The 22,262-nt window shown below is 43.2% G+C and overlaps 2 protein-coding genes across 3 annotated transcripts in view; both read left to right on the top strand.

Annotated features, from left to right (window-relative positions):
* The first annotated feature begins 11,950 nt into the window (after positions 1 to 11,950).
* On the top strand, positions 11,951 to 14,543 carry LOC122468768 (translation initiation factor IF-2-like). Its single transcript, XM_043555648.1, has 3 exons — positions 11,951 to 12,059; positions 12,142 to 12,902; positions 14,432 to 14,543. Exons 1-3 carry the CDS (start codon positions 11,951 to 11,953, stop codon positions 14,441 to 14,443), a joined length of 882 nt encoding a protein of 293 aa, XP_043411583.1. The 3' UTR covers positions 14,444 to 14,543.
* Positions 14,433 to 22,262, top strand: part of SH3RF1 (SH3 domain containing ring finger 1) — a 180,518-nt gene continuing 172,688 nt past the window's right edge. For both annotated transcript variants that reach the window (XM_043565841.1, XM_043565848.1), the window contains exon 1: positions 14,433 to 14,918. In XM_043565841.1, the coding sequence (XP_043421776.1) occupies positions 14,526 to 14,918 (393 nt within the window). In that variant the 5' untranslated portion in view covers positions 14,433 to 14,525. The remainder of the gene's footprint in view (positions 14,919 to 22,262) is intronic.

Genomic DNA, 22,262 nt, shown 5'->3' on the forward strand with positions numbered 1-22,262 from the left:
ATGAGAAGTGAACAATAAACAAATAAAAAGAAGTTACCTCAGTAGTTGTCAGGGACATGAAATTTAAAATACTAATTGAAGGGCACCTGGGTGGCTCAGTCGGTTAAGTGTCCGTCTTCAGCTCAGGTCATGATCTCGAGGTTTGTGAGTTCGAACCCCACATCAGGCTCTATGCTGACAGCTCAGAGCCTGGAGCCTGATTTGGAATCTGTGACTCCCTCTCTCTCCGCTCCTCCCCGACTCATGCTCTGTCTCTGTCTCTCAAAAAATAAATGAACATTAAAAAATTTAAAAATTAAGTTAAATACTAACTGAATATCATAAGGCACCTATTAAAATGATACAATGGCTTTTTAAATTTTTTACAGTTTATTTATTTATTTTGAGAAAGTGAGCAGGGGAGGAGCAGAGACAGAGAGAGAGAGAGAATCCCAAGCAGGTTCTGCACTGTCACCACAGAGAGGCTCAACTCACAAACCGTGAGAAGAATGATACAAATTTTTAGAAGTGGCAGCCAGAAAGGGTGAATTGAGGATGTGGAATGAGTACTGTCATGCTCTGATGGTAGTAACCTAAACTGTTAAGTGTTTGTGGAGTGAATCTGACAATATCTGTTTAAAAAACAGGCATGGGGCGCCTGGGTGGCGCAGTCGGTTAAGCGTCCGACTTCAGCCAGGTCATGATCTCGCGGTCCGTGAGTTCGAGCCCCGCGTCAGGCTCTGGGCTGATGGCTCAGAGCCTGGAGCCTGTTTCCGATTCTGTGTCTCCCTCTCTCTCTGCCCCTCCCCCGTTCATGCTCTGTCTCTCTCTGTCCCAAAAATAAATAAAAACGTTGAAAAAAAAATAAAAAAATAAAAAAATAAAAACAGGCATTCATGAGCACTGAGTGTTGTATGGAAATGAATTTGACAATAAATTTCATAATAAATAAATAAATAAATAAATAAATAAATAAATAAATAAACACACACACCAAAAAATAGGCATTCAAAAAAAAAAAGGCATTCCAGGGGTGCCTGGGTGGCTGTCAGTTAAGTGTCTGTCTCTTGGGACGCCTGGGTGGCTCAGTCGGTTAAGCGTCCGACTTCAGCTCAGGTCATGATCTCGCGGTCCATGAGTTCAAGCCCTGCATCGGGCTCTGTGCTGACCGCTCAGAGCCTGGAGCCTGTTTCGGATCCTGTGTCTCCCTCTCTCTCTGACCCTCCCCCATTCATGCTCTCTCTGCCTCAAAAATAAATAAATGTTAAAAAAAAAATTAAAAAAAAAAAGTGTCGGTCTCTTGATTTCAACTCAGGCTTGTGAGATCAAGCCCTAAGTAGGGCTCTGGGCTGACTGTGGGGAGCCGGCTTGGGATTCTCTATCTCCCTCTCTCTTTGCCCCTCCCTCCCTCTCTCTCTCTCTCTCTCTTTCTCTCTCTCTCTCTCTCAAAAGTAAAATAAGCATTAAAAAATAGCATTCCACTGCAACTAGTAGATAAATAAGTTCTGCAGATTTAATGCACAACATAGTGATTATAGTCAACAATACTGTATTACAAACTTCAAAGTACTAGATCTGAGACCAGATCTTAACTATTCGAAACACACAAAAAAGCCACGACGATTATGTGACTGATAAACATGTTAGCTAATGCTACTGTAGTAATCATATTGCAATATATAAATGTGTCAAACCAATACCTCAAACTTACATGATGCTATATGGTGATTACATCTCAATAAAAATTAAAAACAATTTTTTTAAATGTCTATTTATTTTTGAGAGAGAAAGAGACAGAGTACAAGCAGGGGAGGGGCAGAGAGAGAGGGGGATACAGAATCTGAAACAGGCTTCAGGCTCCGAGCTGTCAGCGCAGAGCCCAATGCAGGGCTCAGACTCACGAACTGCGAGATCATGACCTGAGCTGAAGTCGGACGCTTAACCAACTGAGCCACCCAGGTGCTTCCCCTTGCCCCCAAAATTTGAAAGTACATGCCCCTTGACCCAGAAATTCCATCCTAGGGAACCCATTCTCTATATAATGACACAGAAACAAGAATGTTTATTGCAGCTTTGTTTCTAATTACAAAAGAGAAAATAGTGAATTAATAGTGAATTATTACTAATATTTTTAAATAGTGAATTACTAATAGGAAAATGATTGGGACACAACCATTCCAAGGAAAACTATGCAATATAAAGAATGTTAGCTCTATGCCTGTTGACTGAAAGGGATTCCTACATTATATTTTTTAGAGAGAAAAAGCAAGATACAGAGAAAATATATAAGACACCCTATTTTTTAAACAAAGTGAACTTCCCAGTATATGTCCATATATTTTATATATGATAATATTAGCATGTAGAAAGATATGGAAACATACCCACGTACATACTATATATTGGTTTGGGAGGAGGGGTGGATACAAATAGGAAGGAGGAGATGAACTCTGATGGTATTGCCTTGTTTTGACTAATTTCTATTGCTCTATAGACAAGTCTTATCAGCTGGGTTAATCGATTACTGAGATGCTAGCCATTTGGGTAAATTAATTGCGAAAGATTGCTACCATGAAAATAGTGAGCGTAGTCTGTAGATCTATTGTCAGGCCCCAACTAAGAAAGCTGGAATCTGAAAAAAATCAGCAGTTGGAAGCAAGACAAGTGACTAACATGCTCAGCAAAAAATTTGTGAGAATGGAGGGCCAAGAGAAATGTAAGATGAAGTCCACAGGTGATGATTATTTATCAAAGGCAGTGGGAGGTGGTGAGCAGAGGAAGATTCCCAGCACGAGAGTCAAGCACCAGATGACATTGCAGGCCACGAATGTGTAAAGACTTAGGATCACAGTCTAATGGTTAGAATCACATAAGTGGAAGATGAACATGGGTCTGGAACTTAACGATAGTTTAGAGACGTGAAAGTGCTGACAGAGCAGGTTGGTTGGGTCGGCCCTTCTGCTCTTCCTCCCGCATGGCACTTACAAATTCCCACCAGTAAAAGATTTGGGCAGCTCCTGGTGCCGATAGAAAGGGAAGAAAGACAAAAACAAACAAAGAAAAAATGAAAACACAAGATTTTGAAATAGAGAATTCTGCTGCTAAGAGAAAAGGCTCCTAAACACTTCAGTGTAAAATAATCAGGTGGGGGGCACCTGGGTGGCTCAGGTGGTTGAGCGTCCGAGTCTTGATCTCAGCTCACATCTCATTCCTAGGGTGGGGAGTTCAAGCCTCGTGTTAGGCTCTATGTAGGGCACAGAGCCAACTTAAAAATAAATTTCAAGTGCATTCTCTTCTAAGCTTCACAACAACCTGTGAGGTAGGTACCCTGATCTCCATTTTAAACGTGAGGAAACTAAGGCTGACACAGGTTAGATAACTTTCTTAAAGTCACATAAGTAAAAATTCCCAGAGCCAAGACTCAAACCCAAGCCTGTCTGCCTCTATAGTATTAATTATTCTGTTTGTAGAAAAACTGATATTTTTAATGATGGCCTGGAGTCATCCGGAAATGTTAATTTCCTGTGCTTTTAATTTCCTTTTAAAGAAAAAAATTTTTTAATGTTTATTTATTTTTGAAAGAGAGAGAGACAGAGACAGAGTGCGAGTGGGGAAGAGGCAGAAAGAGGGAGACACAAAATCTGAAGCAAGCTCCAGGCTTTGAGCTATCATCACAGAGCCTGACGCGGGACTTGAACTCAGAAACTGCGAGATCATGACCTGAGTCGAAGCTGGATGCTTAACCGACTGAGCCACCCAGGAGCCCCTTCTGTGCCTTTCATTTCAAAAATCAGGGAAACTTAAACTATACTTCAAATATTTTCAGCCAAATAAAACTTGGTTTTCCAGAGTGACCCACTCTTCAAGGATTCTGGATAGCTGAAGCTTTAACTGTACTTCACAGCTTCTTACTAGATTTCAGTAATTATAGCTCTATAAATTGATTGAAATTGAGTTGCAAATAAAATTTTTATGAAATGCTATAAAATATATTGGTTGTAAATTTGGATTACTACATAAATTTTATCTATTGCATTTCCTTGCAAACTTCATTTTTAAAAAAAAAAACCCTTGAAATGTTTTTGGCAGGATTTTTTCTAAAAAATACTTCAATATGGGCCTTTTCTTGGCAATCCATATGATTTCCTGAAGTTCCTACTGAGTATAAACTTACTATGTAAACATAAAACTTGATTCCCCCAGTAAAAGCATTAACCATTTGTAAATGCCAATAGGCTTTATAAGCAATTTGCAGCCTGTGAGTAAGGTCATCTTCTTTTTTTCCCATATTGTCTCCGATGCTTGTAATATGGGCCACACAATCCTTAGTAAGGCTATTTGTGAATTCTTCTTTGCTTTAAGACCTCCTGACCTTTTGACTACACATTCCTTCATTTTCCTGGAGTGAAGAATCTGATTTAAAAACTCTAGCCAGCGTTACCGTTACCTGATCACATTTCCTCCAATATGTCAACTTAGCCATAACTGGTTTGAACATCTAACCTTCCCTTAACCCCCGTCACATTCATACAACCGCACATAACAATATATACAGTTCTTTTTCATTTATCAAAAGAAAGAATCCTTGGGGAATAAAGATTTGACAGCTCCTGTTACAAGATAATTGTAATACTTAAAAAAAGAGAGAGAGAGAGAGAGATGAGACAGATGGTGTACACTGGAGACATGTGGAAGTTTGCTTGGAAAATAGCTTCAGAAATTCAATTGAGACTGAAAAGAAATTATGCAAATTATCAGTTTTGCATAAAAGCATCATGGAAAACAAGGAAATTATCTTAATCTTTAGTCTTCCACAATCTTGTCAAAGAGAAATATGTCAACTGGACTGATACCATCTTGGTTTCCTATTTTTAAAAAACTCAATAGCCACTCATTTTTTTTCTTTGTTCTTTTTTTCTTTTCTTTTTTTATAGAGAGAGAGAGGAGAGAGAGAGAGAGAGCACGCAAGAGCTGGGGAGAGGGGCGGGGGCGGGGGGAGAGAATTTTAAGCAGGCTCCACTCTCAGCACAGAGCCTGTCTCAGGGCTTGATTCCATGACCCTGGGATCAGGACCTGAGCCAAAATCAAGAGTTCGTTGCTGAACTGACTGAGCCACCCAAGTGCCCCTATAACCATTCATTTTGAATTACGGAGAAAAGAGATTGTTTTGAATGAGATGATTAAAAACATTAACTTCTATATTGCTATGCTGAGGTCTAATTCATTAACATCAAATATCAATGCATTTTATTTTGAGAGAGTGCGCGCGTGCAGGGGGGGGCGAGCGCGCAGGCACACACACACACACACACACACACACACACACACACGTGGGGGAGGGGCAGAAAGAGAGAGAGGGAGACACAGACTCCAAAGCAGGCTCCAGGCTCTGAGCTGTAAGTGCAGAGCCTGAAGCAAGGCTTGACAAAAGATTCGACATGGGTTTTGACATAGGACTTGACACGGGGCTTGAACTCACAAGCTGTGAGATCATGACCTGAGCCGAAGTCAGATGTTTAACCAACTGAGCCAGCCAGGTACCCCAACTGTTAATACATTTTTTGATGAGTTATTAAATACTTGGTTTTTTTAAAAAAAATTTTTTAACGTTTATTTATTTTTGAGACAGAGAGAGACAGGGCAGGAACAAGGGAGGGTCAGAGAAAGGGAGACACAGAATCTAGAAACAGGTTCCAGCCTCTGAGCTGTCAGCACAGAGCCCGATGTGGGGCTTGAACTCACGGACCACGAGATCATGACTGGAGCTGAAGTCAGATGCTTAACCGACTGAGCCACCCAGGTGCCCCATATAGTTATGCTTTTAAAAACATGAATAAACACACTTTATTTAGAAGCAAGGAAGAGAGAGGTGAAGCGCTGACTACGGATGAATGAAAATGTTATGGGATCATTTCTAGTCGTTATGAAATCACAGAATATAGGCTTGTATTTGAGTACACATGTGAATTAGTTTGGATAAATTGAGAAAGACTCACATCTTTTGCAGTCTTATAATAAAAAAAGAAACCTGGGTCATGTATTATGAACCTCTAGTAAATTCTTGCTCATGTCCGTGTGTGTGTGTGTGTGTGTGTGCACGCTCATGTTTAAGCTGGCCTACTTAAATGCATTAGAAAAGTCAACCTTTATCCTTATATTTGATCAGAAAAAAAAGAAGTCTGAAAATTGATAAACAATCTTTAATATATAAAGATGGGTTACCAAGAAAGATTATGGAATTTCATTTCCTGAAGATGGTTAGATAAAGTGATGGATATTTATCTACTCTCTAATAGTTGTGTTAGGTAAAGTTTGCTTAGAAGCAAAAAGACCACTTCAAGGCTTAAACTTTTAAAATGATAATGGAATTTGACAAGAGAAAGTATTTTTAATAGAAAGGAAGAAATCCTATTATATTTTCCTCATATAGGTTAAATTTTTTTTGTACTTGGGTCAGAAATATCTTAGAGGCATCTGGTTTTCAAGCATTTTTTCACTGAAGTTTAACAGTATTGAGCAACAGGACCTTCTGAGGCGTGATGTGGGTGACCCTGGTCATATTTGGAGTCCTAGGGTAAATTGGGGTCAGCCATGTGTGTTTCTCTGGGCAGACTAATATTTTTGCTTCCCTTTAAACACATATTCTTTAAAAATCTTTCCAGTATTTATTAAGAGGAGAAACAGCACTGCATGGTGAAGTGGGCAGCAAAAAGGGGGACAGACTAGAATGAATGAGGGTGAAACACTCAATGGCTCTTCTGTTGTCTCCAGAAAACCAGGAATGGCTCCAAGCTCGCATATCCTTCTCGGCAAAATCAAAGCCCTGGAGGCCCATTAGAGATGAGCTTCCTTGATCAGTGCCCAGGGTACCTCCCTTTTAATGTGCCTCTGGGTGACTGTAGGTTAGCATTTCTCAAATTGTGGTCCCAGCAACACCTACATTAGAATCACCTGATTCTTGAATCTGTACTAGACCTACTAAGTAAGAATCTGTACCAATGAAGCTAGGATGTCTGCATTTTAAATAAGTTTTTTAAGTGATTTGGACTCTGCTGAACTTCAAGAACCACTCTCTGAAGGCCAGCTTAGAATCAGAGTCAGCTTAGAGCACTCTGGCCCTCGCCAAGTACTCCGCTGTCAAATTGCTCCTCAAATGTTCAGACCTGTTTCAAGAAGTCTGGAGGAAGATTCAGTTCGGTTCCTCCCACTCATCAGTCTTTCTCCCTAGCATCCATCCTGATTGAACTGAAATCTTCGGGGAGTGTCTATAAATACTCCATCTGCTCAGATTTTCTGCCAGACAGTGAAGTTTGCACCACCTTCCCACTACTGTAGACTGAAATAACTTCTCTGGGCTTGCCTGATTCTAACTGATAAGAACCCCTCTTCCTGACAACTAGGGTGCTTCAAGACCACTTGGGTTTTTACAAGAGGAATCCATTGCCCTTAGATGTCCTTTATGCAATTAGCATGGAGATAAAATTTTAATGCTGGAAAGAACCTCAGAGATAATCCAATCAACCCTCTAATTATGTGGAAACAGATGCCGATGTATACAGAAAAGGAGACTGGGAATAAACATTTTATTGAGTCCCTACTATGTGCCATAAAGGCACTGAGCTAGATTTTTCAGTGAGTTCTGTCATTAATTTTTTACAATAAGTTTTCAAAATAGAGAACATTATATTCATTTGAACAGATAAGGAATTTGAAACTCAGAAAAATTAAAGAAATTTGCAAAGCCATTTAGTTAACAGGTAGTGGATCCAGGATTGAATTTAGATTCTAATCAAAATAATATTAACTATCATTTATTAAGTACTTACCATGTGTAGGACATAGTTCCAAGTATTCTTTTTTTATTAACTTATATAAAATCTCCACAATATTAATTTTATGCCCATTTATGGGGGAAATTTAGACATAGGAGGCTAGAAACTTGCCTGAAGTTCACCCAGTTAGTAGATGGAGAAGGCTTTGATTCCAAAGCTCTTTCCTGAGTCAGGTACTCTGGAAAGACTGAAAGCAGGGAAAATATTAGCTGTTCAAATAGAAGATAAAGAGTCCTGAAATAAGGATTGGGAGAAGGGGCAGATTTAAAAAGCACTTATGGGGCGCCTGGGTGGCTCAGTCGGTTAAGTGTCAGGATCAGCTCAGGTCATGATCTCACGGTTGGTGGGTTTGAGCCCCACATTGGGCTCTGTGCTGACAGCTCCGGAGCTTGGAATCTGCTTTGGATTCTGTGTCTCCCTCTCTCTCTGCCCCTCCCCCACTCATGCTCTGTGTCTGTCTCTCTCAAAAACAAACATTAACAAATTGTTTTACAAATAAAATAAAAAGCACTTCTGATGATCTTTGGATCATTTATCTGGGAGAAGATTTATCAGGGAGAAGAGGGAAAAGGAGAGACTAACTGAATTTTCTTGCTTGGAGAACTAAGTAGATGATGACTAAGACCTAGAATGAAGACAAACTGGCATTACATTCATGTTCTGTGTTATGTAGCTGGAATTTAGCTTTTTCTGCAGCTTAACTGTGAAGAGAAAGAATCATGTGTCCTCTTCTGCATAAAACTTAGTGACTGATAGATTCTAAGAAAGATTCTCAATGGAATTTGGAACATTGCCTGATTTCCTATCTGTAGATCAGCAAAGCACTAAGTATATTTGTAGCCTTAGGATGGTGATAAATATAATTCTACACCTGACTCATTTTTTATTTGAGAATCATTCACTGGTACCCACCATGGGTTGACTGTCCAGGCTACAGTAGTGAAGAAGACAGACCTGATGCCTTCAGGGAGCTTATATTCAGGCAAGGGAGATAGGCAATAAACAAGGTATCAGAAAGGTAGACTCTGAAGAGTACCATAAAGAAGATAAACAAGGTGCTGTGGTAGAACATGATAGTGTAGGGTCCAAGTGACACAAGGGCTCCTAAGATGTGGAAGGTGCTTGATTTTTATTCTAAGTGTGATAGAAAGAAATTGGTGAGTTTTGAGAAAGGGAGTGACATGATCTGTTATGCATTTTTTGTATCTTGCTCTGGGTGTCACTACATTCAGGACAAGACTGTGGGGACAGGAGTGGGAGCAGAGAAGCTGGTTAGGAGGGCCAGAGGCAAAGAGCGATCAATGGTGGCTTGAATAAAGATTCAGTCGATCAAAGGGAAGCAATAGAAATTGAAATATATTCTGAGAGCGGCTGGCAGGCTTGCTGATGGAGAAGGTTGGAGAGGAAGAGGGAGAAATCAAAGATGACCTCTACATTTCTAGTTACGCAATTGGGTAAACAGTGCTTCCAGTTCCCAGTGTCGCCAGCAACTGGAAGCAGGGTAAGTTTTGAAGAAAAACGATGACCAGAAACATGTATGTGTGAGTATGATACCAAAGCTTATAGAAGAGTGGTTTGGCCTGGAATTTAAAAGCCCGATTTGTGTCATAACATTGTCACTAAAAGCAATAACTGCTTTACACCTTGTTTTTTCCCATCTACACATGCGGATGATTATATCTGTCTTTACTGCTTCAGAGGGATGCTTAGAAGATAAATGAGACAACATATATAAAAGTACTTTGAAGTCTTGGGAGGATCTGTACGGTATTAAGCCAAGCTATCATTATTGTGTACAGGGTGTGTTTATATTTTCATGTATCTACTCAAAGTCACAGGGGCCATAAGTATATCATGTTTACATTCTTCAAGTTCAGTTCCCAGAAATGGTAAGATGAACATGCTTCTCTTTACCCAATTGTCCCTTCTGCTATAGTATTCTTTTGACGGGATTTTGCAATTGTAAGTGTTTTCTCAAACTTTTCAAAGACCGTGGGAAGGAAGGATTTTGCCCAATGTACCTCTGCCTGGGTAATTTTTAGCAGATAACGATAATGACATCTTTCTTTAATAGAGATGTACAGATTACAAAGAACCAGCACATGGTTTCATTGACTCTTCCAAGAACACTCTAAGAAAGGTATGATCTATTTCACCATTTGATGGAAGAAAGATGGGTCAAGAGTTTAAAATAATTCGCCTAAAATTTCATTTTACAGCTAGAGTAATTAAGGCTAATAGAAGAGTTGTGTTCTACCAAATATAGTGAAGTAGCACCAGGGGCATTCAAGGAACTGCAGCTATGTGCCAGACAATAACATTCATGGGATGTATGGGGGTGCTTTTTTGATCACTGCAGTCTTGGGCACACTGTCTTTAGTTCTTTGATAATGGGCGTGACTGATTTTCTTGCCTAGTTTCAAGAGCTGCACCATTCCACCCATGACTTTATATACTGTTCTCTGTAAAAACAAACAAAAAACCAAAATAAGAACAAACAAAACAGAAATTGTCCCTTGCTCTCCGAAGTAATTACATGATGAACACTGTCCTCTTTCCCTCGGGAGCAGACATAGTACACTTGGTTTTGCCTGAGGCGCAATGTTAAGAGAGGGTACTTAGAATCTAGAGACCTGAGGTTGTCTTGTGATTTTGTGACCTAGGGTTGAAATGAACCTATTTGAACTTTGCTTTCAAAAACCGTGAGCTGCAGGGGCGTCTCGGTGGCTCAGTCGGTTAAGCCTCCAACTTCGGCTCAGGTCATGATCTCACGGTCCATGAGTTTGAGCCCCGTTTTGGGCTCTGAGCTGTCAGGCTCTGAGCCTGGATCCTGCTTCGGATTCTTTCTCCCTCTCTCTCTGCTCCTCCCCCACTCATGCTCTGTCTCTCAGAAATAAATTAAAAAAGAAACATTAAAAACTGTGAACTGCATATACTAATATTTGTGCTTACTGACTGTACTCTTCCAGTCAGCCTCACCTTCATCTGCACAGTTCCAGATACAGAAGTACATAGGCTAAGTAGTCACTTTCAGAGTGCCTTGTTTCTAGATTATCAGATTAAAAATTCTCCATTCTGGGGACACTTGAGTGGCTCAGTTGGTTGAAAGATGATGGACTTTGGCTCAGGTCATGATCTCACAGTTCCTAAATTCAAGCCCCACATGGGAGCTGGCTGCTGTCAGCACAACCCCCGCCCCCCCCCCCCCCACTTCTGATCCTCTATCCTCCTCTCTCTGCCCCTCCCCTGCTTGCTCTCTCCCTAAAATAAATAAATATTAAAAAAAAAACCCACTTCATTCTGTTCATTCCTTCCCTTGCCTTCTCAGCTCAAATGCATGTGTATTTGCTCACTTCTAACGGAGGGGGAAGGGGGCTGTTTCTGGTGTTCACACAAGATGATTCTCAGCATATTAATCTATTTAAAACAAAGCTGAGGAGGGATGAGTATCAGATTGCAGTAAGGATTGAGTTAATGGGTGTAGAATGTTTAGCACATGCAATGTATGATCAATAATTATTAACTGTTATACTTTCTTTCTCACTTAGGTGATCTCATTTGTCTTGAAGAGTTGAGCGTGGCCTGGGTGGAGACGAGAGAATAATCTGACTTCCCTTCAGCAGGTCACTGTGGTCGCTGGCCAGGCAGGGGTTTCTTGCACAATATGCGTTAACCCTTCTTATGTTCGCCTAGTGTCTGCCTACCTTTGAGGAAGGGTATCCGGGATACCTCTTTTAAGCTGACGGTAAATGCAAATACAATTACGGCAACTTCGAGATACTGACAACATTTCAACTTGTTTCCCCCTCTCAACCGAGTCTGCAAAACAAACCTCAAAACCTGTGGACGTGTTTTTCAAAACTACATTTCAGTTTACAGGTGTGCGCCTGGGGCAACCGAAACAAAGATTACAGTGGTGATTATGGCTGCCTCCTAGGCTCAGATAAAAGAGGCGCCTCTCAGCTAGCTTTACGGTGCCAGCTCACCTGGGGTCAGACTTTGAATTTTCCCCGTTTAGGGCAGGTCTGACAGTAAACCCCCCACAACTGTTTTCCTCGCCTCTCTCCCCTCCCATTTTGAGCTCCTGGGTCAGCAATCCTCCCAGCCGGCTCGGGTTTGTGCCCCGGGGAGGCGGCGTGATGCCTGGGTGCGGGCAGACCGGGGAGCAAGGCCGGGCTGCTGCTGCGGCGGCGGCGGCGGCGGCGGCGGCGGCCCGAGAATGGGCGGGCGGACAGCTGCCCCGGGACTGTCCCCGCGCTGATCCGACTTGCCCCTCTCGGACCTCGGGGGTAACAGCACTTCGCTCTCACCCTCCCAAGTGTGTCCGGAGGGCCGGGAGAACAGACGCAGAGGAAAAGTGGGATCAGTTCCCGCCAGGGCCGCTCCCGCCCTTTCCGCGGCCCCGGCCCCGGCCCCTCCCGCGCCCCGGCGGGTCCCGCCCCGAGTCGTCCGTCCCGGGCCGCCGGGCACCGCTGGGCAGGAGGAGGACGCGGCCGGTCCCTGCCCCGTGGCGCCTTCCTTCTCCACTCCGTCGCCACTCCCAAAGCTCCCCCCCTCCGGTTGCTCCATCTTCTCGGGCGTGTTTTCCTCAGGGAAAGGCGCGTGCCCCTGCACCACCCCTCTCACTCGCGCTCGGGGACCCCGCTTCCTGGACTCGCGGCCCTCGCAGCGCCCCCTCAGGCCGCCGCCCCCATCGCGCCCCCGGGGGCGGGCGGGGACCGCGCGCAGGTACCTCAGCGCCGGGAGGGAGGCTGCGCCGGCCCCGCGCTTCCCGGAGGTGCCGCGCCCGCTCCGGGGGGAGGCGCTGTGGTGCGGGGCCGCCCCCTCGCGCCCCGGGCGCCCGCTGCGGCTCGGCCTCCTCCTCCTCCTCTTCCTCCGCCCTCCTTGGCTGGGAAAGTGGGAGGCGGCGGCGTGCGTGTGTGTGTGTGTGTGTGTGTGTGTGCGCGCGTGAGGGGGGCGGCAGAGAGGAGTCTCCGGGTGCCGCCGCGGCGTCAGAGACACTGCGCGCGGCGGGCGCGGCGGGGCCGCATCTGCATCGGTCTCCGCCGCCGCTGCGGGGCCGCGAACAAAGAGGAGGAGCCGAGGCGCGAGGTAGGGCGCGGGGCCGCGCGGGGGAGCCGGCGCGGGCAGACGCTCGCGGCCGAGGAGGCGGTGGCCGGGGCGCTGGGCTGTCCGTCTGCCCCTCCGTCCCGGAGCCGGGACGGCGGCGCGGCCTCGCCGCCTTCTCCCGGCAGGAAGCTGCCCGGGCTCGGTGCCGCGGTCTCCCGGGGGGGGGCGCAGCCCAGCACTCCCTGCCCTCCCGGAGGCTCGGTCTCTCTGGGGACTCCCGCCTCGTCTGTGCGGCGTCACAGACGTTGCCCGGTGGCACTTTGTGGGGCTGACTTTCGCAACTTAAGGCTTCGAATGTATTTTTAAGTCCTTGAAAACTTCCAGCAGTCGTTCGGGGGGGGGGGGGGGATTTGTGTGCCCGGCCTGACCCGAAGGGCGGCGGAGAGGAGGCTGCTGAAGGAGATCCCCGTTCCGGCACCCGCCGGGCCGCAGCCCCAGCGCGGGACCCTCCCCTGCCGCGGGTCGGCGACACCTGGCTCCGGGGTGTGTCCGCGGCGAGCGGCCGCCGCGCCTCCCTGCGGGTCGCGGGGTACCTGTGCTCGGCGGCGTGGGAGAGGGGCTCAGGGGCTCCCCTCTCCCCCGACTCCGTCAAGAACATCCACATCTTGTCGCCCTCTTTCTCCCAGGCGCTCCCATTTGCACTTACTTCGGAGGTGGGGGCGGGGGGGGGGGAGCGGCGCAGGCACCGCTTTAAATGCTTTTTTCCCCCGAATGGCCCCATTTTCCTATGACGCCCACAGTTTTCAGCCCAGCATTCCATTGTCAGATTCTTTTGGTGATAATTTTGCCAGCTTTTCCTGAATGGGGTTAGGACGGGCTGGCCAGAGACCCGTTCCGGAGTTTGTCCACCGCTGCCCCCGAAGGGTGCTTTTTCTAGTTCAGCTGCTTGCAAGCGAATTGCAAGCGAGTTGTGTCCCTCAGAATTGTCAACCTTCGGCTCATTTTGGTTGGGCAAGATTAAGCAGTTCTATTTTTAAGGCCGACGAAGAAACATATGTATTTAATATTGGGATCATTTACCACAGGCGATCACATGAGGCATGGTTTCTTAAGCACTAAAGTGGCTTCAAGACTGGGAAGTTTGTTGGCTTTAAAGATACTTTCAGGTAGAGGGAACTTTGAGTTGCTTCTGTTCAGCTTCTCGTATGAGTTGAGGACGACTTTACTAAGGCAGCCGGTATCACTTTGAGAGCTGAAGAAGTTACGCTGTTTGTTGCATTTCCTAAATCCCGTTGCATTACAGGAATCCCATAGAGTGCTTGATACAGCCGTTTCTGCCCGGTGAACTCCTTGATATCCTTAGGGGTTCGTTTCGAATTGTTTAAAAAGCCCACTTTGTGTTTAACTGTTGACTTTGGAGTTCAGGAACCACATTCCAAAGCAAAGCTGCACTGTTCAGAGGAAGCACGTTTGTGTACTTTTTTGGTTCTCTGGGCTCCGCTGTGAAACGTCTCCCCAAGTAACAATACTAATTTTCCGTCTTCTCTCCTCCCCCTCCCCCGTTACTCCAGAGCGAAGTCTGAAATGGATGTTACATGAATCACTTTCAGGGATGCGCACGACTGTGAACATTTCTGAAGCCTTTTCTCAGTAGACGAGATAAAGATGGATGAATCTGCCTTGTTGGATCTTCTGGAGTGTCCTGTGTGTCTAGAGCGGCTTGATGCTTCCGCAAAGGTCTTGCCTTGCCAGCACACGTTTTGCAAACGATGTTTGCTGGGGATTGTAGGTTCCCGAAATGAACTCAGATGTCCAGAGTGCAGGACTCTTGTTGGCTCGGGTGTTGAGGAGCTTCCAAGTAACATCCTGCTGGTCAGACTTCTGGATGGCATCAAGCAGAGGCCTTGGAAACCTGGCCCTGGTGGGGGCAGTGGGACCAACTGCACAAATGCATTAAGGGCTCAGAGCAGCACGGTGGCTAATTGTAGCTCAAAAGATTTGCAGAGCTCCCAGGGCGGACAGCAGCCGCGGGTGCAAGCCTGGAGCCCCCCGGTGAGGGTGAGTAGCCTGCAGAAGCAGTTTGGGTGAATCAAGGTGGTGACAGCTACATTTTCTTTCTTTATGCTTCAGCTTGAGATTTGCTTAAATCAGTTCACTGCTAAGGAAGCCACACTTACTTGGAACAGATAGGAAATTGTGCCTCGGGATTTTTTTTTTTCCCTTTTGGAATGAGAATGGATACAGATAACAAATTTTTGTTTTTTAAATTCTCTCCAGATAGCCGCTATTACCTTTTAAGATAAATTTTGGGAAACAGGTAGCAATTATTCACTGAAACCTAAAACAAAGCAGTTTTTTGGTGCTCACGTTAAAATGGAAATTTGGTATGATTTTTCCTTTTTCATGGAGTTGGGGAAACCATAATCATGTATGGATGTATACATATATGATATATGTTGTAAATATGTGTGTGGGTGGATCATAATAGGAAATTAAACCTTAATTTGTATGTTGCATTGGGCCATTCGAGCCATTCTTTTGGTTTTATGAATGCACAGCACAGAATTTACTGGTTGGAGGAATTCTTAACAAATCATGGCCACAGGTAGCAGAGTTTCGTTGCTGTAGCAACGAAATGTCATTTAGGACTACAGTGTAACAGAGAATCTAGCTTTATGTTGGGTTTCATAGGGAGTGAAAAGAAATGTTTCCATCAGAATGATTTTTCTTGGGGTTTTGGGTTTGGGCTGAAATAATTTTAAATGAAGGTAAATATTTGGACAGTTACCACATTTTAAATTCCTAGAACGTAAGGTATTCTGAATAAATCTATATTATGTTATGGGTAATGGCATTCCAAGTAAGACATGTTTTTCTCATTTTTGTAAAAATAAAAAGTCGTTATGGGCATCAGATAATTAAAACAATTTCATTTTTGTCGGAAGAAACAATTCTAATGATTGGCCAAACTGATAAAATATATTTTTAAAGAACAGTTAATTTGGATGAGAATATATATTTCTTTCTCAAATATTCTTGGTAAACACTCAAAACTGACTTATTTAGTGTTGGAACAGCCTATTGGGATGGCGTTAGACGGTATTAATTCACAGATGTGAGTGTCAGACAGCTATAACCATTCCCTCACTTTCTTCTCAGGCTCATCTTTTAAAATGATACAATGTGTTTCTATCACTAGATGTAAAATAGGAAAGTGTCTTAATTACTATGAAACAGTTTCATTACTAGGCTATCCAGCTTCTTTTGATTTATATTTAATTTTTTTTTTTTTTTTGAAGATAGTGAGAACTTTGGGTTAGAAGACTGTGTGTTGTGAACTTGGTCTGCTTATAGTACTTTTCTTAGATTTCCTTTATTTTATGGAGTTTCCTGGTGCATTGGTTAATGTATATGGTCATTAATATTTTAGCCTCAGAACCAGTGATCAAGTTGATTATTTCTGAGACACCTGACCCAGGTCTGCTCAGCTTAATGAGAGAGTGGATTTGCTTCTTTTGGAGAGATTTTGTTTCCTTCTTAATTGGACTAGAGAGATTGTAGCTTCTGGCTATGGGTGGAAGCATCTTAGTTGTTGACACATTGCCTTACCTGTTGTGAGGAATGCACTGAATGTTTGATTACTGATAAAAAGGAATTTAAGAAAAGGGCTCAAGCATTTAACTTAACATGCTTTGCATTTTAAGTTTTCTTTCTAATAATGGAGATTGACTATGTAATGCTGTAATGTTCATTTAGTTCAACTGCTAAACTTCCCATATTGAGCTTCACTTTTCTTGGGTAAACTTTTTTTTCAGATTTTGATGATGTTGCTGTTATTTTTCTGGCTTCTATGATTTCCTAATTTGCTTCATGTTTCTTCTTTAGCATGAGAAAAATTATTCACCAAGAAGCCCTGCTCAGCTTGAGCCTTGCACCTTGGATAAAATAGTTGAAGTCCATAAAACAGAAGATGATGTCTGTTACGTTGTGGGGTGGGGAGGCATAGAAAGTAGAGGACAAAACAAGAAACAAAATTATTCAGTAACCTGGGTTCATGCAACTGTTGCAATTCTTATAAAAAGAACAGTTTTATTTTTCTAGTCTAAAATAATTTCTCATTAGCAGTTACTGGTAGCTTTTGCTTTCGAGTATTCAAAAGAATCAGGGCTACATAAATAGTCCAAACACCTGACAGATAAATACATCTCAGAAAACACTCCTTTTAAAAAAAGAAATCAGTAAGGTACAGACATGTGGAGGTTGTAATGCACTCTTTTGGACACTTTCCTGAGGTGAGTGACCATAATAAATCCCAAGCAAGCATTCTACTCTCTTAGATGTTCTGACACAACCGAGTGGTGCATGAGCCTGTTTCCACATGTTGCGCAAAGCTGAAAGTGATAACATGTGGAATGTTGCTTCAGTTTATTAGTTATGTTCTATGTTCCATTAGATTGTGACCATGTGGCTTCCTCATGCACTTAGCCGAGGTAGATGGAGTGTTATCAGCAGATACGAACATTTCCAATGTGTGACACAAATCTTGTTCCCAGAATTTTAGTGTTTCCTGCCTAATATGAAGGAGAAAATGAAAAAAGTGTTGGATTGGAGTCACCATGGGAATCTGTCAGTTCTTTAGCACAAGTAAAGAATTCTTCTTGGTTTTAGGCCAAAGTCAAGCAGTGGAATGAGCCATAGGGAGAGGGTGACTGCAGATATCTGTTCAAATGGACTAAAAAATACCTGCAGAAGAGAAATAATATATAAATGTCTATGGAAAATTACATATGGAAAACATGTTTAAGTAATTTCTGCAGAATTATCACATAATGGAACAGGTAGATTTCTACTTTCTATGTGTGGTTCCATTCATTCAAGATCTATTAATATCTGTGCACCTTTCTATCTGTCTAGGAATTACTACTTAATGATTTCACACTGCCTCTATTTCAAAGTGAATTTATTTAGTAAAAATAGAGCACATAACCAGTGATTTACACTAATTTACACTTCACTTACTCTTTCCTTTAGCGAACAAATATTTATTGAGCACTTACTGTGTGCCAGGCACTGGTCTAGCTGCTCAGTAGAAAATGATGGATAAACCAGATAGAGTCCTGCTTGCGAATTTATGAGTATGTATCAATCTGAACGACACACATTAATGACATAATAACAATGCAAGTATGGAATTAAACTTGGTGAGTGTTATGATAAAGTGAGGGGAGAGGGTAGGAGAAGGATCTGTATTTAGTGTCAGGATAAATATTGTGTGTGTGTGTGTGTGTGTGTGGTCTTCAAAAGCTTCCTTGAGGAAGAGGCATTTGAGCTGAGATCTTAAGGATAAAATGATATTAATTAGTTGAGAGAGGGCTGGGCAGGTGAAGAGGGGTTGGGAGGAGTATTCCAGTGTCCTTGATCTACAGGCCACTATATGGCTCCTGGGAGGAACCGATATAAGCTGAGTGTGAACTAAGCAAGGGACAGAGACAGTGAGATGAGGCCTCAAGTATAGTAATGTACAAGGCATCAAGAGGCACCACAGGCCATCTGGGGTCAAGGGCCAGATGAGTGGTATAGCTAGTAAGTGCTCTGCATGTGAGATTAGGAAAATGAATCATTAGGACTGAGATGATCATCAGGGCTGAGAACAGAAATAGGAGCTTGGTGTCAAAGGACTGAGAGAGAAGAAAGGGAATTCTAGATTTGGGGGAAACAGGTGAAATTTCTTCTGCAAGTGTGTAGAGTATGCTTTCATTTCTCCATAGCTATACTCACAACTCCTTTCTCTCCCTTATTGTTGACTATTATGGGCTGAATTGTGTCCCCTCCAAATTCATAAGATGAAGTCCTATCCCCTAATATCTCAGAATCTGACTGTGTTTGGGAAATAGCAACTTTAAGGAGGTAATTAAGGTCAAATGAGTGGGCCCTAATAAAGTAAAATATGGGTGGGCCCTAATCCACAATATGATTCTTCTTTTTTTTTTTTAATGTTTATTTATTTTTGAGAGAGAGAGAGAGAGAGAGGGAGAGAGAGACAGAGCTCAAGAGGGGGAGGGACAGAGAGAGAGACGGAGACACAGAATCCAAAGCAGGCTTCAGGCTCTGAGCTGTCAACACAGAGCCTGATGTGGGGCTCAAACTCACAGACTGTGAGATCATGACCTGAGCTGAAGTCGGTCGCTTAACTGAGCCACCCAGGTAATCCCTTTTTCAAAAAAAAATTTTTTTTTTTTAATATTTACTGGTATTCTTATAAGAAGAGGGGATTAGGACCCAGAGTGAGACAGAGGGAAGACATGTGAAAACACAGAAAATGGGTATCTGCAAGCTAAGGAGAGAGGCTTCCAGAAGAATCCAGCGTTGCTGACACCTGGATCTTAGTCTTTTAGCCTCCAGAACTGAGGGAATAAGTGTCTGTTACAGCCAGCCAATCTGTATTACTTTGTTATGGCGGCCCTAGCAAAAACTAATATACCAACTGTGGATGTACTCGTAAAGGTCAGCACCTTGAGTGGCCTCAGTCCACTGCCCTTCAGTCCTGGCTTCCCCAAAGATCTGCAGTGGTCTAATCCTTCTGTGCTCTTTACTCCAAGGTGCAAGAAGTTTGAGAGGTTGTTTAGTACCTACTGCCCTCCTCAGCTGCACAAGTGGCCCGGCATAGTTTTACAAAATAGACAGGAGGTTTATGTGACAATAAACCAGATACACAGAAAGTTTGAGTTGAGAGAAGGAAGTGTCAGGAGGAGAGAACTATTACTACTTGCTTATCTACAGGTTCTTCTGGAAGTGGAGTCTGGAGAGGGTGCATGTTACTGCATGTTGAGGCATGACCCAAAGGCCAGAAAGGGAATTGAAGGAAGGGTAGGGGAGAAAGACAGGAAGGACTACAGTGTGGCTCCAGCTAGGGTTTGGGAAGCTAGTGCTATGAATTGCCTCATTGGCCATCTTTGACCTGCAGTCAGTGAACAGGTACCTGTGGAGAGTTTTTTTCAGCTCCATTCTAGGCTATGATCTGTCCTAGGACAGAGGTGGCATTAATGCATGTTCCTCTTGGAAAAGAGTTTACATTATGGGGAGGTAAAACACAAGAAACAGCCAACAAGGCAGCATATTGTAAAGCATCAAACCTTGGGATAAGAAATAGAATAATTCTCTATAGTAAAGTTCCTGTTTCATGGCCCCTGGATTAACTGTCTGATCAAAGAGCAGAGTGAGTGTGGATTAGAGTAGGCAGCCTACCAGTGACACAAGAATTGATGCCTTCATGTGGTGGATTGGATGAGGGAGACGTTAGGATATTTCTGAATGGCTGAGTTAAAATAGAAAATGTGTTTGTTTTTGCCAAACAATGTGTATTCCAGATGTTTTTGGCTTATTTTATTTATCATTTCATTCTTGACCCCTGCTTCAGTTCTCATGTTCATCCTGTTCCTGACTTGACTTTATTCCCAAGTTAGGCTCAATGAATGGCTGGGGCTCAAGGCTCAGATTTGGGACAGAGATAGAAGGCAGGGATGGAGAAGGAGTCTGTGGTGCATACTGATTGATAATTAAAAAAAGAAATGCTTAGTGACTTTTTTTTAATATCAAAGTATCATGTGACCATTATCATGTAAATCTCACAACAACCCTCTGAGGTTAAGTACTATTCTGATTTAAAAAGTCTCTGGGGCCTCTGGGTGGCTCAGTTGGTTAAGATTCAGGTCTTGATCTGATGGTTCATGAGTTCGAGCCCCGCATGGGTCTCTCTGCTGAGAGCTCAGAGTCCCGAGCCTGCTTCAGCTTCTGTGTTGCCCACTATCTGCGCCCTCTCCCACTCGTGTTCTGTCGCTCACACGTGCTCTCTCTCTCTCTGTCTCTCAAAAATAAATAAAACATTATTAAAAATAAAAAAAGGGGCACTTGGGTGGCTCAGTCAGTTGAGCGTCCAACTTCGGCTCAGGTCATGATCTCACGGTTCCTGGGTTTGAGCCCCACGTCAGGTCTGTGTTGACAGCTCGGAGCCTGGAGCCTGCTTCAGATTCTGTGTCTCCCTTTCTCTCTGCCCTTCCCTGCTCATGCACTGTCTCTCTCTGTCTCAAAAATAAATAAAACATTAAAAAAATTAAAAATAAAAATAGAAAAAAATAAAAAGTCTTTAAAAAGAATGTGAATTAAAATTTTTTTTAATGTTTATTTTTTGAGAGAGAGAGAGGGAGAGAGGCAGACTGCAAGTGGGAGAGAGGCAGAGGAAGAGAGAGAGAGAGAGAGAGAGACAGACAGACAGAGGCAGAATCGGAAGCAGGCTCCAGGCTCTGAGCTGTCAGCAGAGAGCCCCATGTGGGGCTTGAACTCATGAACGGTGAGATCAAGACCTGAGCTGAAGTTGGATGCTCAACCCACCAAGCCACCCAGGCGCCCCAAAAAGAATGTGAATTTTAAAGGGAGTTCTGGTGGTAAAACAACTCAACAATGTACATGTATAATGTTATGAAATGTGTATATTATTCCACCTCTTCATATGCAATTGTATGTGTATGCATATAGTTTTTTTTTTTTTTTTTTTGCTTTTTTACATAAATGGAATTTCACGTTTTGTGTATATGATGACTTGATAGTTCATTATTTTGTCTGGGAAACCTCTTCATATCTGAGCACATCTGTCTGCCTCATTAAAAACATCACACCTCTTTATTGAGGTTTAATATGTACACAGAGAAGTGCACCTATCTTAAGTGAGCAACTCATTGAAATACCATGCTTCGTTCTTTGTAAATGACTAGTATTTTTCTCCCTGTTTTAAAAATTAAGGTCATACATGTTCATAGTAAAAAAACTTAATGGTAGAAAAGGATGTAACGGAGACAAAGTTTCTAATCTCTCTATTCTTAATCTCCAAGAGTGACGACTGAGAAGAGGTTTGTGTGTGTGTGTGTGTGTGTGTGTGTGTGTGTGTGTGTGTGTGTGTTTTCCCAGAAAAAAAATTAATAGAAACAGGATCATATTATATGTGCTGTTCTGCAATTTGAGGTTTTCTGTTTGATGATGTATCTTTCATAGCTTTCCATATCTACTCTCACTGATGTATAAGAAGGCATTATGTACTATCATTCTCATTTTATGGATGTGGAAAGGATGGCTGACAGAGGCTGAATAACTTGTTCTGGATCTCCTAGCTTGAAAATGATAGAGACAAGATTCTACCTTAGGCCTGTCGGGTCCCAAGAGCTTCCTTCCACACTCTACTTAAGTGACAGACATTCTTCCTGGGTCCTGGTTTGTGGCTTATGACAGGGAAAGCTTTGAAGTGGGGGTTCTTGTCTTCTCACTGTCCTTACTGTGTCCATTGTGGTTGTTGCTCTGAAGGGACAGATGAAGCTACTTTACAGTGACAGTGGGCCAGGAAACCAGACCGTT

This window comes from Prionailurus bengalensis, chromosome B1 (genome assembly GCF_016509475.1).
Source record: "Prionailurus bengalensis isolate Pbe53 chromosome B1, Fcat_Pben_1.1_paternal_pri, whole genome shotgun sequence".
In the NCBI taxonomy this organism is placed as follows: Eukaryota; Metazoa; Chordata; class Mammalia; order Carnivora; family Felidae; genus Prionailurus; species Prionailurus bengalensis.